This window comes from Dermochelys coriacea, chromosome 1 (genome assembly GCF_009764565.3).
Source record: "Dermochelys coriacea isolate rDerCor1 chromosome 1, rDerCor1.pri.v4, whole genome shotgun sequence".
NCBI lineage: Eukaryota > Metazoa > Chordata > Testudines > Dermochelyidae > Dermochelys > Dermochelys coriacea.
In genome coordinates this window covers 263,279,212-263,295,263 of record NC_050068.2, presented here as the reverse complement: position 1 = coordinate 263,295,263, position 16,052 = coordinate 263,279,212, and the positions used below count along the sequence as shown (strand labels likewise).

At 44.9% G+C, this 16,052-nt stretch overlaps 1 protein-coding gene across 3 annotated transcripts in view; it reads left to right on the top strand.

Moving 5' to 3' along the window:
* Positions 1 to 16,052, top strand: part of TTC26 (tetratricopeptide repeat domain 26) — an 89,725-nt gene that overhangs the window by 70,838 nt on the left and 2,835 nt on the right. For all 3 annotated transcript variants that reach the window (XM_038417694.2, XM_043502555.1, XM_043502551.1), the window contains 3 exons: positions 541 to 610; positions 11,389 to 11,495; positions 15,517 to 15,650. In XM_038417694.2, coding sequence (XP_038273622.1) covers positions 541 to 610; positions 11,389 to 11,495; positions 15,517 to 15,650 — 311 coding nt within the window. The remainder of the gene's footprint in view (positions 1 to 540; positions 611 to 11,388; positions 11,496 to 15,516; positions 15,651 to 16,052) is intronic.

Sequence of the window (16,052 nt, the reverse complement as noted above, 5' to 3'; positions counted from 1 at the left end):
GTAAAAATCTAGTATTTTGACACACAGCCTTGATAAAACTAATGGTTAAGGACTATTATTGCTAGTCTAGGAATGCTGTTACATACAATATGTGGCAGAGGGGTGGGAAAGGATCATCATTACAGTGAGACTTCTGGTATTTCAGAAAGACACTGATTTCATTCTTTGCACTGCATTCTAAATTAATGCATTCTCAATTGCTGCCTATGGAAACTAGTCTCTTCTCTCAGTCCCTGTCTTCCTTTATGGCTGGCTTGCTATGTACCAACACCCGCTGGCAGCTGTTCAAGTGAGGCCACGCCATAGTTTGGCATTTTAGAGCTCCAGCTAATCCCATGATAAATGTACTATTTGAATCCCTCACTTACCAGATACAGAGATGCCCCTGTGGATTACAATTTCACACCCTAACTCTTCCCATCAAGCTGTTGTTGAGTATTCTCTGGCCTGGGACTTGGCTACATATTGCAACAAGGACATGTCTACTATGTATATGGGAGAGCAGATGTACATAATTTTCTTTTTCCTTCTTTCCTGCAGGTGTTTCTCTTGATCCAGAGTGAGAAGATAAAGAATGATTATGTTTATCTTAGCTGGCTGGCTCGTTGCTGTGAGTCACTTTACTTGCAAGATTGCAGTATGTGGATCCTCCTGTTTTGCATTAATGTTGCCACTCCACCTTCCCTAATAGTTTTTATTGATGTGCGTGGATTTAGTACTTATGAAAGTGAAGGCTAAATAGCACTGGCTCTAGCCAGCTGTAGTGTGAGCAAGTATTGTGCAAGCAGTATATCTTTGGCTGCATAACCACTCCTATTTCAGTTCTGGCCCAACACAACTCTGCCAATGTACCTCCTTCCTGACCTGCAGGACCTCATTCTTCCAAGGACATTGTCTGAGCAGAGATTGCCAATTATAATAGATTACATTAATTGCTATTACATTAATATTGGTTCACTCCAGTTTTTACAAAATCCCTCTCATGAAAAGGTGCTAATATACAAGTGATGTACAATATAAAACTTTAGAGGAATAGGAAGAGGTGAGTGGAAGGGAAAGATAGTCTAGTGGATAGGACACCAAGCTAGCAGTCAGGGCCTTGGGTTCAATTTTACATACTTCCTCTATGATCTTGGATAAGTCACTTACAGTTTTGCCTCAGTTCCCAATCTATAAAATGGGGACAGTAGTTCCCTAACTCAAAGGGATGCTGTGAAGATAAAATCCATTAGTGATTGTGCAATGTTCAACTACTTTGGTGAAGAAGACCATAGAATATCTAGATAAATAAAGAACATGGTGGCTGTTACTATGATGATCGCTCGCCAATGTCACTTATTTTAGGTGGCATTTTGTCAATTTGAGAGCACATGGGCAGTACCACTGTTTCAGAGCAGAGTACCAGAGAGGTGGCCTTTGCTACAGGCCTGTGCAGCTCAAATATGGAGACTTTTCCTGAGGCAACTTTTTCCTTGTAGTCTCAGCACAACAGTAAGAATGTTCATTAGACTACCCTTTTCCCACCCCAATGACTTTCAGAGCAGCAACAGTAGCTTCATTATACTGTGTTGGAGGTAGGGTCACCATCTATGCTATGCCTTTCCCAGACAGGTAACTGTAGGCTTCTACAGCACACACATTGACCAACCATCCCTGATTCTGCTTGGGGACCTCACAGTTTCTTACTTCATGAATCCATATATACAGAATATTTGGTTAATTGTGAATTTTATGTTTTGACATTTACTCATTGTGACCGGGGTCCCAGGGGAGCCACCCTGAGGTTACTCAATTAGGGCAAACTGTAAAGAATGGGGCAGACAATCTCCAAAGCTGGTGGATATTCCAATACCAAGCCAACACAAAACTGCTTCTAAAATACCTTACTGGTTACCAAGAAGCCAAAACACAGTACCCTTAAAGCAACCCAGCCTTGGGCTTCCACCCAGACACCCAAGTCAGAATTACTGAAAATCTTATTCATCATAGAAGAAAGTTCTACCAATCCCAAAGGATCAGACACATTACCTCCCAGGTTAAGGAATATCTCAGCTCTTACCCAAATACACGCTTACTGCCAGTTCTGATTAACTAAATTAAAATTTATTTAAAAAGAAAAGAGAGAGAGAGTATTAGTTAAAAGATCAGTATACATACAGACTTGAGTATGGTTTTGAGATCAGTTTTCTAGTAGAGATGGTAAGCTTTGTAGTTGCAAAGAGTTCTTTCAGAATTAGTCCATAGGTTAGAGTCCAACATTCATATTCAGGGTGATCCAGGTGAGACTGGAGATCTCAGTCTTACAATTGAAACTTCCCCTGTGTATAGCATCAAGCAGATCTGAGATAAAAAGGATCAGGACCCAAGGGTTTTTTATACAGTTCCGTGTCTTCTCTTGAAAGCTCGGAATTCTTAGGTGAACAATAGGCTATCATCGAGACTTTGAAGTAGACTTATTTCCTAAGCATCATTGGTAATTAGCTACAGGGATTAACATAAGGCAATTACCTGTTTTCCATCATTCGCAGGTGATTTGCTATACATTTCAAAGAGAGCTCAATACTGTGATATCACTATATTTATAGTTCATTTAAATGTTAAGATCTCCTTTTGATCTCAATTAATAGAATACAGCAAAGACAAAAACTGTTTGGTTACATTGTTAACCTCTGAAGTATATATTGAAAACACAAACATCTACCAATATGTCCCTAAAGATTGAATTTGGGTCATTTATCCTGCAAGATGCTTAACCGTTTCTGGCCATGTGTCACACCCATGAATAAAGTTTTACCTGATGGGAGAACCCAAGATGCAGAATGAAATGGTGGTGCTGATTCAGTAGCTGATGCGCTTCCATTTAATTCTGTACAAAAGCAATTCCCTACTACAGTGCTAGGGATGCTGTAAGATCCTTGTGGTCATTAAAAGATCCCATGGAACTTTCATAAGAAAAGTTAATTATTCTTGGGTACATTAGGTAATTGTAGCATTAGAAATTATTTTCTTCATGCCAAGTTTCCACTGAAGTTTTATGAGAGTTGCTGTATTCTTCCATATCTCTTAAAATGTTGAGGTGTGCTTCTAAACAGTTACCACAACTTATTACAGGGGCAGCTGCTTTCAGTGGTGGATGAAATTATCCCTTGATGTGTAAAGTGTATATATATTACTTTGGGATCCTTCTGGATGAAAGATGCTATAGAAATATAAAGTATTCTAGCATATTCTTTTTGAGTATGAGCAGATATTGTAGGAACATAAGAATGGCCATACTGGCTCAGATCAATGATCCATCTAGCCCAATATCCTGTCTTCTGCTAATGCCAGCTGCTTCTGTGGGGATGAACAGAATGGGGCAATTATCGAGTAATCCATCCCTGTCCTCCAGTCCCAGAATCTGGCAGTCAGAGGCTTAGCCATCTTGGCTAATACCACTGATGGACCTGTCCTCCATGAATTTATCTAATTCTTTTTTTAACCTAGTTATACTTTTGGCCTTCAGATCATCCCTTGGATATTTCTGTCCTCAGATATTTGCAGGAGGCTAGAGTTGCTGGAAATGCAACTGATGCAGGGCTCTATGTAATATGTTTGGTCTCAAGCTATTGTATCAATTATTTAGACCTTATCTCAAAGAGGAGGTGAAAAGCCATTACCGTTTCACTTCCCAGCATGGCACACTGTTTCTCTATATGCTGTGACAGGGCAAGGCCAGATGGCTATAGAAAAGTAGTGGGAGATATATTAGCTCCAGGCTAAACAAATCCCTGGTACCAGGATAAGTGAAATGGCAGCTGCTCCAGGTCAATTAAGACACCTGGGGCCAATTAAGAACTTTCCAGAAGGCAGGGAGAAGGCTAGGTTGATTGGGAAACCTGAAGCCAATCAGGGACTGGTTGAAACTAGTTAAAAGCCTCCCAGTTAGTCAGATGGGTGTGCATGTCAGGAGCCGTGGGAGGAAGTTGCGCTGTTGGGGAGACTGAGTAGTACACACCATATCAGGCACAAGGAAAGAGGCCCTGAGGAAAGGGTGAAGTGGAGCTTGAGGAAGTGAGGGCTGCTGTGGGGGAAGTAGCCCAGGGAATTGTACATGTCCTGTTTCTAAAAGGTCAGCTACCATAGCTGATACTATTAAGGCCCCTGGGCTGGAGCCCGGAGTAGAGGGAGGGGCCCGGGCTCCCCCCGCCCTTTGTCCCCTGATTAATCACTGAGCCTGGGAGACAACAGAGATTGTACAAGGAAGGATAACTTCTCCTCACCTCCCTTGCTGGCTTATGATGAAAATGGCTCAGTAGACTAACCCATGTCTCTAGAGAGAGAAGGGTTATGTGGAGCGTCTCAGTGAGCCTCTGAGGCTAGCAAAATCCGCCAGGAAACGCGGGACCCACGGAGGCAAGGACAGAGCTTTGTCACAACTGGTGTCAGGAGTGGGACTTTGTTTACAGCGTGGCGGAAGAAAGAGGTTTAAAAAAAAAGTGCACTGGGGTTTTGGATTTTTTTTTTGTTTTGGTTTGTTTGTTTGCTTTGTACCACAATGGAGGAGGTGGTAAGAGCTCTAGTACAAGCCACAGCAGCCCAGCAGGAGGCCACCCGGGTTCACGCAATAGCACAACAGGAGTCGGCTACAGCAGGAAACCAATCAATTATTGATGAGCCAGGAGACCCAAGATCGTGCCCTCTTGAGAGAGGTGGTGGACCAGCTGAAGATCCTCACCACCCAGGCCCGGGGGTCCGACGGGACGCGAACCCTGAGGGTCACTGGTTGTCTGCCAAAGATGACATCAGGAGATGACGTAGAGGCATATCTCCTCTCATTCGAAAGGACTGCTCAGCGTGAGGCGTGGCGCTAGGAGCAGTGAGCCCGCATTCTCGCCCCGTTTTTGTGTGGAGAGGCCCAGAGGGCCTACTTTGACTTGCCTGCCACGGATGCCACTGACTATACCCGTCTGAAGGCAGAGATCCTAGCACGATCAGGGATAACAGCAGCAGTAAAGGCCCAGAGGTTCTATGAGTGGAAATACTAGGAGAGCAAATCCCTGAGGTTCCAGCTATTCGACCTCATACACCTCGCGCGGAAGTGGTTACAGCCCAAGGTGTGCAGGCCAGAGGAGATTTTGGAGACCCTGATCATAGACCATTACATGCAGGGACTGCCGCCAGATCTCCACAAATGGGTAGGCCAGAACGATCCATCCACATACGACGAGATGATCACGCTCGTAGAAAGACGGATGACAGCCAGGGAACTGACCCGACTACCCAAGGAAGGCCCCTTTCGAAGCAAGCACCTGACCCCAATCCTGGAAGGTTGGGCAGCCAAACCCCCCGAGAGTCCTAGGTGGAAGAAGGGGGGGTAAAATCCAGCAGGGACCCCAGAAGGAAGGGATTGGTCTGAGTGGGGGGAACCCCAGGACTAAAGCCCCTAACTCCTGGGATAGGGGAGTGATTAAAAGCAACTATAGATGTTATGCATGTGGGGAGTGGGGACACATAGTAGCACAGTGTCCCAGCACCGAGGAGCCTATGCAATGTAACTTGGGGGATTGGGAGGTCCCATGCTCCCTTATCCACCTCGTGGGGGTCACATTGGCCCCGCATAATTACACCAGGCCAGTGAGGATAAATGGAGCAGAGACTACAGTGCTTGTGGACTCAGGGAGTGCTATCACTCTCATATCGGGTAAGCTGGTAAAAGTAGTCAGCTGCTACAAGCCAAACGCGTAGCAATGACGTGCATGCCTGGGGCCGTGAGCCATTATCCCACCATCTCAGTGGAGATAGAGGTTCAGGGAAACCCCATTGAGGTGACTGTGGGCGTAGTTCCTAAACTCTCATATCTTGTAGTCATTGGGAGGGACTATCCAGGGTTTGATAATTTGCTCCCCCCAGAGAGGCTGGAGGGAGGTGGGGACCCTGAGGACAGCAACTCGTTACCGGGGGAATGTCAACCCCCGATGTTCACTGAGATTTCTCAGGATCTATTCTCAGCCCCCCAAAAGACCCGGAAGACAAAAAAAGAGAGGAAGGCTGCGAAGGCCTTGGGAACCCGGATCCTGACCCAGGGCCAGAAGACCTCCCTAGTAGGCAGATGGACACGAGCAGCCAACAGAGAAACTTCCACCACAGAAGGTGAGACAGAGGCTGCTCCCAGCCAGGACAGTGGCAAACTGTTGGAAGGAGCAGAAGCTGGCCCCTGGGAGCTCGGGCAGGTTAGTCCTGGGAGAGAAACTTTTGGATGGGTCCAGGCGGAGGACCCCAGATATGATAACGCCAGGAAAAAGGTGGCCGAGATCAATGGGATACCTGTGGATGGGAAGGTCCGGAGTCCCGGACCTTACTTTATAGTGAAGAAAGATCTCCTGTACCACATGGTGCAAATGCAGGAACAAGAGATACAACAACTTCTAGTGCCACAAAAACATCAAAAAGCCATATTGAGTCTCGCCCACAGTCACCTGTTTGGAGGACACCTAGAGGTAGAGAAAACCCAGGCACGGATCCTGCGGAGGTTCTTCTGGCCAGGAGTACATGAAGATGTCCGGCGATACTGCATCTCTTGTCTGGAGTGTCAGTTACATAGCCCTCGCCACACTTGCGGGCTCCTTTGATACCTCTTCCAATAATAGAGGTTCCTTTCGAATGGATAGCCATGGATCTGGTAGGGCCCCTAGAGAAGATAGCTCGGGGCCACCAACATGTGCTTGTTGTACTGGACTATGCAACCCGTTACCCGGAAGCTGTTCCCCTATGCAACACACCTTCCAAGACAACAGCTAAGGAGCTAGTACAGATCTTTGCCCGGGTTGGGCTACCCAAGGAGATATTGACTGATCAAGGGACACCTTTCGTGTCCAAGTTGATGAAAGATCTCTGTTAAGTGCTCCATGTACAAGCCCTACGGACCTCTGTATACCACCCACAAACAGATGGCCTTGTGGAAAGGTTCAATAGGACCCTCAAGGCCATGATCAGGAAAGTGGTGAGCCGGGATGGGAAAGATTGGGATACCCTATTGCCTTACCTCATGTTCGCCATCCAGGAGATTCTGCAAGCCACCACGGGTTTCTCTCCATTCGAACTACTATATGGATGCCACCCTCGGGGCATATTGGATATAGCCAGAGAAGCCTGGGAAGAGGAGCCAAATCCCAGAAGGAACATAGTTAAGCATGTACTGCAGATGAGAGATCGGATAGCACGAGTTACGCCCATTGTACGGGAACACTTGGAGAGAGCACAGGAAACCCAACGAACCCATTATAAACACCAAGTGAAGCTTCGACCGTTCCAACCAGGGGATCGGGTGATGGTACTGGTGCCCACAGCAGAAAGTAAACTGTTAGCCTCGTGGCAGGGACCCTACGAAGTAATCGAAGCCATGGGAGAGGTGAACTATAAGGTGCGGCAGCCAGGCCGCTGGAAATCCGAGCAAATTTACCACATCAGTCTTCTAAAACCTTGGCACCATCGAGAGGCATGCTTAGTCATGCAGGAGGCCCTTCCCCAGGAGGATAACTTACAGGAGCAAGTGAGGATATCATCCAACTTGACGCCAATCCAAAAGATCGAGGCAGCTGACATGATTAATCGCAACCGAGATGTGTTCTCTACAAAACCAGGGCAGACAACTGAGACCTATCACATATCCACACGATCCCCGGAGCCAAGATAACATTGAGACCCTACCGAATCCCAGCAGCCAAAAGAGAAGAAATCAAGGCCGAAGTAAAGAAAATGTTATAATTAGGGTTTATCGAAGAATCTTACAGTCAGTGGTCCAGTCCAATTGTTCTAGTGCCTAACCCTGATGGTACCATGAGATTCTATAATGACTTTCGCCGACTGAATGAAATAGCCCAGTTTGATGCATACCCCATACCACGCATCGACGAACTGGTTGATCGACTGGCTAGTGCCCGATTCTTGACTACTGTGGATCTGACAAAAGGGTACTGGCAGATTCCTCTGACCAAAGAAGCTAAAGAAAAGACAGCATTCTCCACCCCGGTTGGGCTATTCCAGTACACCATCCTCCCTTTTGGGCTACATGGGGCCCCAGCCACATTCCAGCGCCTCATAGATAAGCTGCTGTGCCCCCATACTAGTTATGCAGCTGCATACCTAGATGATGTCATCATCCATACGCCAGACTGGGGAACCCACTTGGAGAAAGTTGAGGCAGTACTGTGCACCTTAAGGTGGGCTGGCCTCACTGCTAATCCCGCTAAATGCACCATAGGGCTAGCAGAGGCTAGGTACCTGGGATATATTGTGGGAAGGGGCATAGTGAAGCCCCAAACAAATAAGCTAGAGGCAATTCAAAACTGGCCCCGGCTGACCCGAAAGAAGCAGGTCCATGCGTTCCTAGGCATGGTAGGCTACTATTGACGTTTTATTCCCCACTTCGCCACTAGGGCAAGTCCGCTAACGGACCTGGTGAAGGCCCGAGGTCCAGACATGGTAAAGTGGACTGATGCAGCAGAGGGGGCATTCACAGACCTTCGGACGGCCCTCTGTATTGACCCCGTACTCATAGCCCCGGACTTTAACAGGGAATTTATTTTACAAACAGACGCTTCCGAGGTGGGGTTGGGGGCAGTTCTGTCGCAAATGGTGGGAGAAGAGGAACACCCAATCCTCTACCTAAGAAGAAAGCTTCTCCCAAGAGAACAGAAATATGCAGTACTCGAGAGAGAATGTCTTGCTGTCAAATGGGCTATGGAGACACTGCGTTATTACCTTAGGCCAGCGACTTACTCTTGTGACGGACCATGCACCCCTCCAGTGGATGCAACGGAATAAGGAAAAGAATGCATGGGTCACAAGGTGGTTTTTATCCCTCCAGCCATTCCAGTTCCGCATACAGCACAAGGCTGGATGCCACCATGGCAACGCTGATGGTCTGTCAGGAGCATATTGCCTGGCGTCCCAAGTTGCCCAACTCCATGGTGTTGAGCAGAGCGGGGGGATATGTGATGGGGCAAGGCCAGATGGCTATAGAAAAGTAGTGGGAGATGGATATATTAGCTCCAGGCTAAACAAATCCCTGGTACCAGGATAAGTGAAATGGCAGCTGCTCCAGGTCAATTAAGACACCTGGGGCCAATTAAGAACTTTCCAGAAGGCAGGGAGAAGGCTAGGTTGATTGGGAAACCTGAAGCCAATCAGGGACTGGCTGAAACTAGTTAAAAGCCTCCCAGTTAGTGAGGTGGGTGTGCATGTCAGGAGCTGAGGGAGGAAGTTGTGCTGTTGGAGAGACTGAGTAGTACACACCATATCAGGCACAAGGAAAGAGGCCCTGAGGTAAGGGTGAAGTGGAGCTTGAGGAAGTGAGGGCTGCTGTGGGGGAAGTAGCCCAGGGAATTGTACATGTCCTGTTTCTAAAAGGTCAGCTACCATAGCTGATACTATTAGGGTCCCTGGGCTGGAGCCCGGAGTAGAGGGTGGGCCCGGGCTCCGCTCCCCTCCCCCCGACCTTTGCCCCCGATTAATCACTGAGCCTGGGAGACAACAGAGACTGTGCAAGGAAGGATAACTTCTCCTCACCTCCCTTGCTGGCTTATGATGAAAATGGCTCAGTAGACTGTGAGCCTTGTCTCTAGAGAGAGAAGGGTTACGTGGAGAGTCACAGTGAGCCTCTGAGGCTAGCGAAATCCGCCAGGAAATGTGGGACCCATGGAGGCAAGGACAGAGCTTTGTCACAATGCACAGATTGCTAGTTTTTACTAAATTATAATGACATTTTTTCCCCATAAGGAATCATGGTTTGTGAGGTTTTCAGTGCTCAGACATCTGGTCATTATATGTGCGGCTAAGACCTGTGTCCTCTCTGCTGAGTGTGCTACTATTGAAGCTGAAGAAACAAAAATCTAGTCTGGTGTCTCAGTTTCTGCCATACCAGGAGAGTCCAATAATTACCTGTTCTTATGTATTATCTCCAATGGTGGCCATTTCAGGATATTTCAGAACAGGATATAACTTCCCCATAATGCACCTACTTGTACAATACTATACCATGTAGGTTGTGAAGGAAGGGTGGATTTCTTCCTGACTCCAGTTGGTGGACAGTTTGTGCCCAGACATATGAGAAGTTATTGTAATTTTTAATGTAGTTATCCCTAGATTATAGTTTTTCTTAGAATCAGATAGAGAGAGGTTGGTTGTGCCGAATGTTTCTAGTGCAGTGTGAGGGATTTATATTGGTATCTCTGATAAATGTCAGAAATGATTGTTACTCCACTTGACTTCTGTATACATAATGCCAAGCATTCCCTCACCTTGAAGAGCACACGAATTTTCCCCATATTAATGACCAGTGCACAGAATGAATATCTGGTGGAACTCTGAGAGGATGCAGACACCTGATCCAAGGGGATTTTTTTACCTTCATAGTAAGAAAACATTGGGATATGCCTGGAATTAACAAGCCAAACTTTAGGTTAAATACTTTCTTACCTTCAGAGGGTCTGTTTGTGGAATTTTCTGTCTCTAAAAATATTGGATGAAACTCTGTTACTGGGATTCATGAAAAAGTCTATTCTGGCACTTATGACTAGTTGTGTTATACCAGAGATGTATCAGGTTAATGGCTGGTGGCAGTTCTTGCTCACATACGCACTGTTAAAATGACCACAAGATCTATGGAATCTGGAAAGAATTTCCTCATAGGGTGCACAATGGCAAGGATCTTGTGGATATTTTTATCTTTCTTTGGAGCAATGAAATGGAATTTAGAGCTATTGGTAGTATCTGAAACTAAAGAGGTTCATGTGTTGAGCTGTAGATAACCTTTTGAGTCTAAAACTCTGCAGACTTAGGTGGCTAGGACTTATTTACTTTTGTAGTTACTGTGTGCAAACTAAGATAATGAGAGCAATATGAACTTCAGCTTCAAAGCATAAAATCAGGAATTGTTTCTTTCATGTATAGCATTGTATAACTAGCTATGTGTTATGAGATTTCTCTTGGGTTTTATTTTCATCCCCCTTTCCCTCATCCTGTTAAGCATTTGGTATTGTCTGTAGTCAGGGGCAGAATACCAGACTAGCTAGAGCAATGGACTGATCTGATGTGTCACCAGGCTGGATGCCACTAGATGGACCATTGAGTTCCAACACAGTAAGTGCTGTATCTATGAAATATAAATCTGACGTGGTGTAGATTTCATAACTCGTCTTTCTTATGTTCACAAACTGTAGCACTTTACCACTATCATTGATGTAGCTGAGGGGATGGTTAGCTTTCATTCAAACTCCATGTCTGTCAGTAGGGAGTAGGCACTTTGGTGAAGTGGGTGATAAGATTATGAACATTTTAGTCCTGTTGTTACTAGGCAGTGCACTATGGCATTTCTTCACCTTCTCCAACTTTCTATTCTCATTGTAGATATCATGAATAAGAAGCCTCGACTGGCCTGGGAGCTCTACTTGAAGATGGAAACCTCAGGGGAGTCCTTCAGTCTCTTGCAACTCATTGCAAATGACTGCTACAAGGTGAGTCTTCACTTTGAGGCCTGGTATCTAGTTTGTTAATTCTGTGGTCTTGCCTACACTCAGATGCCTTGTCTACAGCAGGCTCCTCTTCTTAAAATTCCTCACTATTGCAACCTTTAGTGAAGCTCCATAATGTATAGAGGCTGATAGAGATCTGTCAACATTTAAACCAGCATGTCTTCTAGTTAAGACTGCTGACTGGGCTATAGTAGGGCTAATCACAATTTTTATCTCTAGTAGAGTTTAAGTGGTGGGAGAAATGGGAAATTTTAAGAGAAAAATCTAATACAGACACAACAAGAGGCTATACATTGGAGTTATTTCTGGGACAGCAGATTCTGCTCTTCCAGCCCAGACTGTGAATCTTACAACCTCATCCCCCACAAACCCACCACAGGGACCTGCTACAAGCTTCCCAAGATACACAAACAAATGAACCCAGGCAGATCCATTATATCTGACCACAGGACTTTTACTGAAGGAATATTACGTCTCATAGAACCCATCCTCAAACCACTCACTGCAAAAAGGCCCACCTTCCTCCAAGATGTTACTGACTTCCTCCAGAAACTCCATCATCAACATCCTCCCCGAGAACACCATCCTTGCCACCATGGATGTCACGTTCCCTATACGCCAACATTCCTCACCATGGCAGCATTGCTGCCTGCCTCAAATACTTGCAAGATAATATATAACACTCAAAAATCCACCTAAACACATCACCAAACTCATCAAATTCATCCTCACACGTAGCAATTTCACATTTAACAAACACTTTCTCCAAATATTGGGAACAGCCGTGAGTATTGAGATGGCCCCCCCAGTATGCCAACCTCTTCATGGGCCACCTTGAGGAAAATTTTTGGAAAAATGCATCATAAAACCAATGACATACATGAGGTACATCAATGATGTTTTCTTCCTCTGGACAGATAACCTCAGTTCCCTCAGATTTCCATCACAACTTCAACCACAACTGCCCATCCATCATACTCTCTAGAAAACGCTCACATCAGTATCAACTTCCTGCATACCACAGTCAGCTTCAGCAATGAGACCCTACAAATGATTGTATGCAAGAAATCCACAGATCACTACACTTACCTCCTAGCTCTTGCAACCACCCCAGACACACCAATAAATGTGTTATCAACAGCCAGGTATTTAATCACACTCAAAACTGAATTCACTTAACAAGGACACTCCAGCAGAGAAATAGATCACATTGTGGAATGGGCCATTTAGATATCCCAGGAGAACCTGCTTCAATACAGGGTGGGAAAACCCACATACAGGGTGTCATAAAACAATTACAGCCCATACATGATGGGGACCACATCCTGAAAGAAATCTTTCCTGAACCCCCTATTCTGGCTTTCAGATAACCCCCCAGCCTCACTAAGCTCATCATCAGAAGGAAGCTTCCCAAAGACCACCAATTTAAAGTGGCACCAGATCCTGCCAAAACAAGATGCAAAACCTGCAGACATACCTCCACTGATACATTGATCAGTACCCCCACACAACAAACTTTTCAAGATCCATGGGTCCTACAGATGCCTAGCACAACATGTGTACCTCATCTAGGGCATCATATGCCGCACTAACAACTATGTGGGTGAAACCAGACAATCACTACACTTTTAAGTGAGCTCACACAGGAAAATGATACAAGACAAAAACATCATCACCCCTGGCAAATACTTTTCACACAATGATCACTCCATATCTGATGTCACAATCCTCATCCTCAAAGGAAACCTTCACAACAGCTTCAAAAGATGAGCTTGGGAACTTAAATTAAATAACTCTGTTAGACACTACAAATCATGGGCTAAACTGAGACACTGGTTTTATGGCTCATTATGATTTCCTATGCACCCTACTGCTTGCTAACCCTTAATTGTCCACTTCCTTCTAAGAGGTCTCCTACAGCATGTGTAAACCCCTTAATGCTTAACAATCTGTCCCAACTTGTATTTAGCTCATATGGTTCACTTACTTTTCACAGACCAGAAGAAGAGCTCTGTGAAGTTCAAAAGCTTGTCCCTTCCATCAACAGAAGTTGGTTCAGTAAAAGGTTTTACCTTACCTACCTTGTCAGTCTTAGCACAGATGCTCTGATGTTTGTTTTTCCACCTTCAAAAGTAGGTACAATAAACTAATAGATGAGATCAACATCTTCTAAGCCTCTAGCACTGGGATTCTTGCCCATTCCTTGAGATTGAGACACAGGCCATGAAAGATTTCAAAAGCACATTGATAATTGTCCTGTGATAATGTAGCAGTGCATTGCTGGAAATTGTCTCTCTCCCAGGACTGGTGTGCACATGTTTAAACTTTTTTCACTCTTCCTATGAGAACAAATATGAAGCTAAATGCTTCTGTGATTAGATACCCTCTGAGGGAATTGAGGCTATGTTTCCTGATTAATTTCCCATGGGTCCTCCCCACTATAATCAAGGCCGTGTCTAGACCAGGATTTAAAGGTAGGTTGTTAGCATGTGTTTGCTAACACAAGCTAACTAATATGTTTTAGAAGTCTAGTGTAGACAAGGCAGCATATACGTAAATGTGGGCTAAACTGCCCTAGGCTTTAACTTGACCAACTAGCACATATTAAAATATACACTGCCTTATGTACAGTAGACTTTTAAAACATGTTAGCACATTACACCTTTTAAACCCCACCTAAGAAAAGGCCCGAGAGAAGAAATGAGTGTTCCCCATCTGTACCTATCCAGGTGCCCCATGACCTATCCTGCAAGTGGATAACTAAGGTGGACTAGTTGGGTGTACACATGATATTCCCGTAGGTTCAGGAAAGCTCTGAATTACAACTCTACTGCATTTGATTTTTCTTCTACTTTTATACTGAGGGGTAAAAATTAGTTCTGAATTAATACCCCAGCAGCCTTCAGAGCTGTCTTTATGACCATATCTAGACTAGGAAAATCCATCATGTTTTAAAATGTGGATAAACTTGTTTTAACTAACATGCTTTTCAACAGGACTTTGCACCTAGGGTATACAGGGAAAGTCATGCATAAAGACTAGGGCTGGTTGAAAATAAAATTGAAATTGACAAAAATAAGGGGATTAGAGAGACAAGGTGGGTGAGGTAATGTCTTTCATTGGACCAACTTCTGTTGGTGAGAGAGACAAACTTTCGAATTTACACAGAACTCGTCTTCAGGTCGACGACGCTGTGTAAGCCTTAAAGTTTCTCTCACCAACAGAAGTTGGTCCAATAAAATATATTACTTCATCCCCCTTATCTCTCTAATATCCTGGAATCAACATGGCTACAACATTACATACAAAAATAAAGGGATGTCATTTTTGACTAGCTCTATTAACTCATGTTAGTTGAATGTGGTTTACCTAGTGGGGAGTAGGTTTCAGAGTAGCAGCCGTGTTAGTCTGTATTCGCAAAAAGAAAAGGAGTACCGGTGGTTTTCCTCCTTTCCCCCCCCTGCTGCTGGTGATGGCTTATCTTAAGTGATCACTCTCCTTACAGTGTGTATGATAAACCCATTGTTTCATGTTCTCTGTGTGTGTGTATATAAATCTCTCCTCTGTTTTTTCCACCAAATGCATCCGATGAAGTGAGCTGTAGCTCACGAAAGCTTATGCTCTAATAAATTTGTTAGTCTCTAAGGTGCCACCGGTACTCCTTTTCTTCTAGTGGGGAGTAGGTAATAGAGTTGATCATGACCAGTTAGTAAAGGCCACAACTTGGCTTGTCTATACTAGATTCAAAGTCCTGTTTAAAATCATGTTATATAAAACATCTATTTTCCTGGTCTGTACGTAGCCTATGTGGAATTGGAATGTACCTGTTCTAGTTACAGACTACCTGGGAAGAACAGGAAAATGCATGCTATTCCTATGACTTGTTCCTCTTGTTAACACCAGACAAACAGCATCAGAACCAGCCCGTAACTTTGGATCTCATTCTGTATGGGCAGTCTTGTGACCTGAAATGTGTAACGTTTTTTTTTTTCTTCCAATGCAGATGGGCCAGTTTTACTATTCAGCCAAAGCCTTTGATGTTCTGGAGAGACTGGACCCTAATCCTGAATACTGGGAAGGCAAGAGGGGTGCCTGTGTGGGCATCTTCCAAATGATCTTAGCTGGCCAAGAACCCAAGTACGTACTGTTGCTGTGTATGAACTTCTCTCGTTAGTCTTCCGTTCCCAGCTAGCTGTAGCTAGAACCACAGTGACAGCTGCTTTTGTGAAGCGATGCATGACAACAGGAACAGATGTCCCCTAACCCTCCATTTTTTTTGTCTTTTAAAAGAGACCTGTGCTGACCCAGTAGTTGCACACTCAATAACCATTTTTGGTCTCTAGCTTCCAGCCCAACAGGGACAGGATATGTTGTGGAGGATAGTCCATCAGCTAGTGCTCTGCACTGCAGGGATCCCAAATAGATTGCTGGTCATTGTTCTTATAGTAGCTAAACTACAGACACAGCATGCTTATTCCCTAAAGGCAGGGAGAGAGGACCTCATTTCACTGATTAGGGAGAGGTACTGATGGCCTGTGG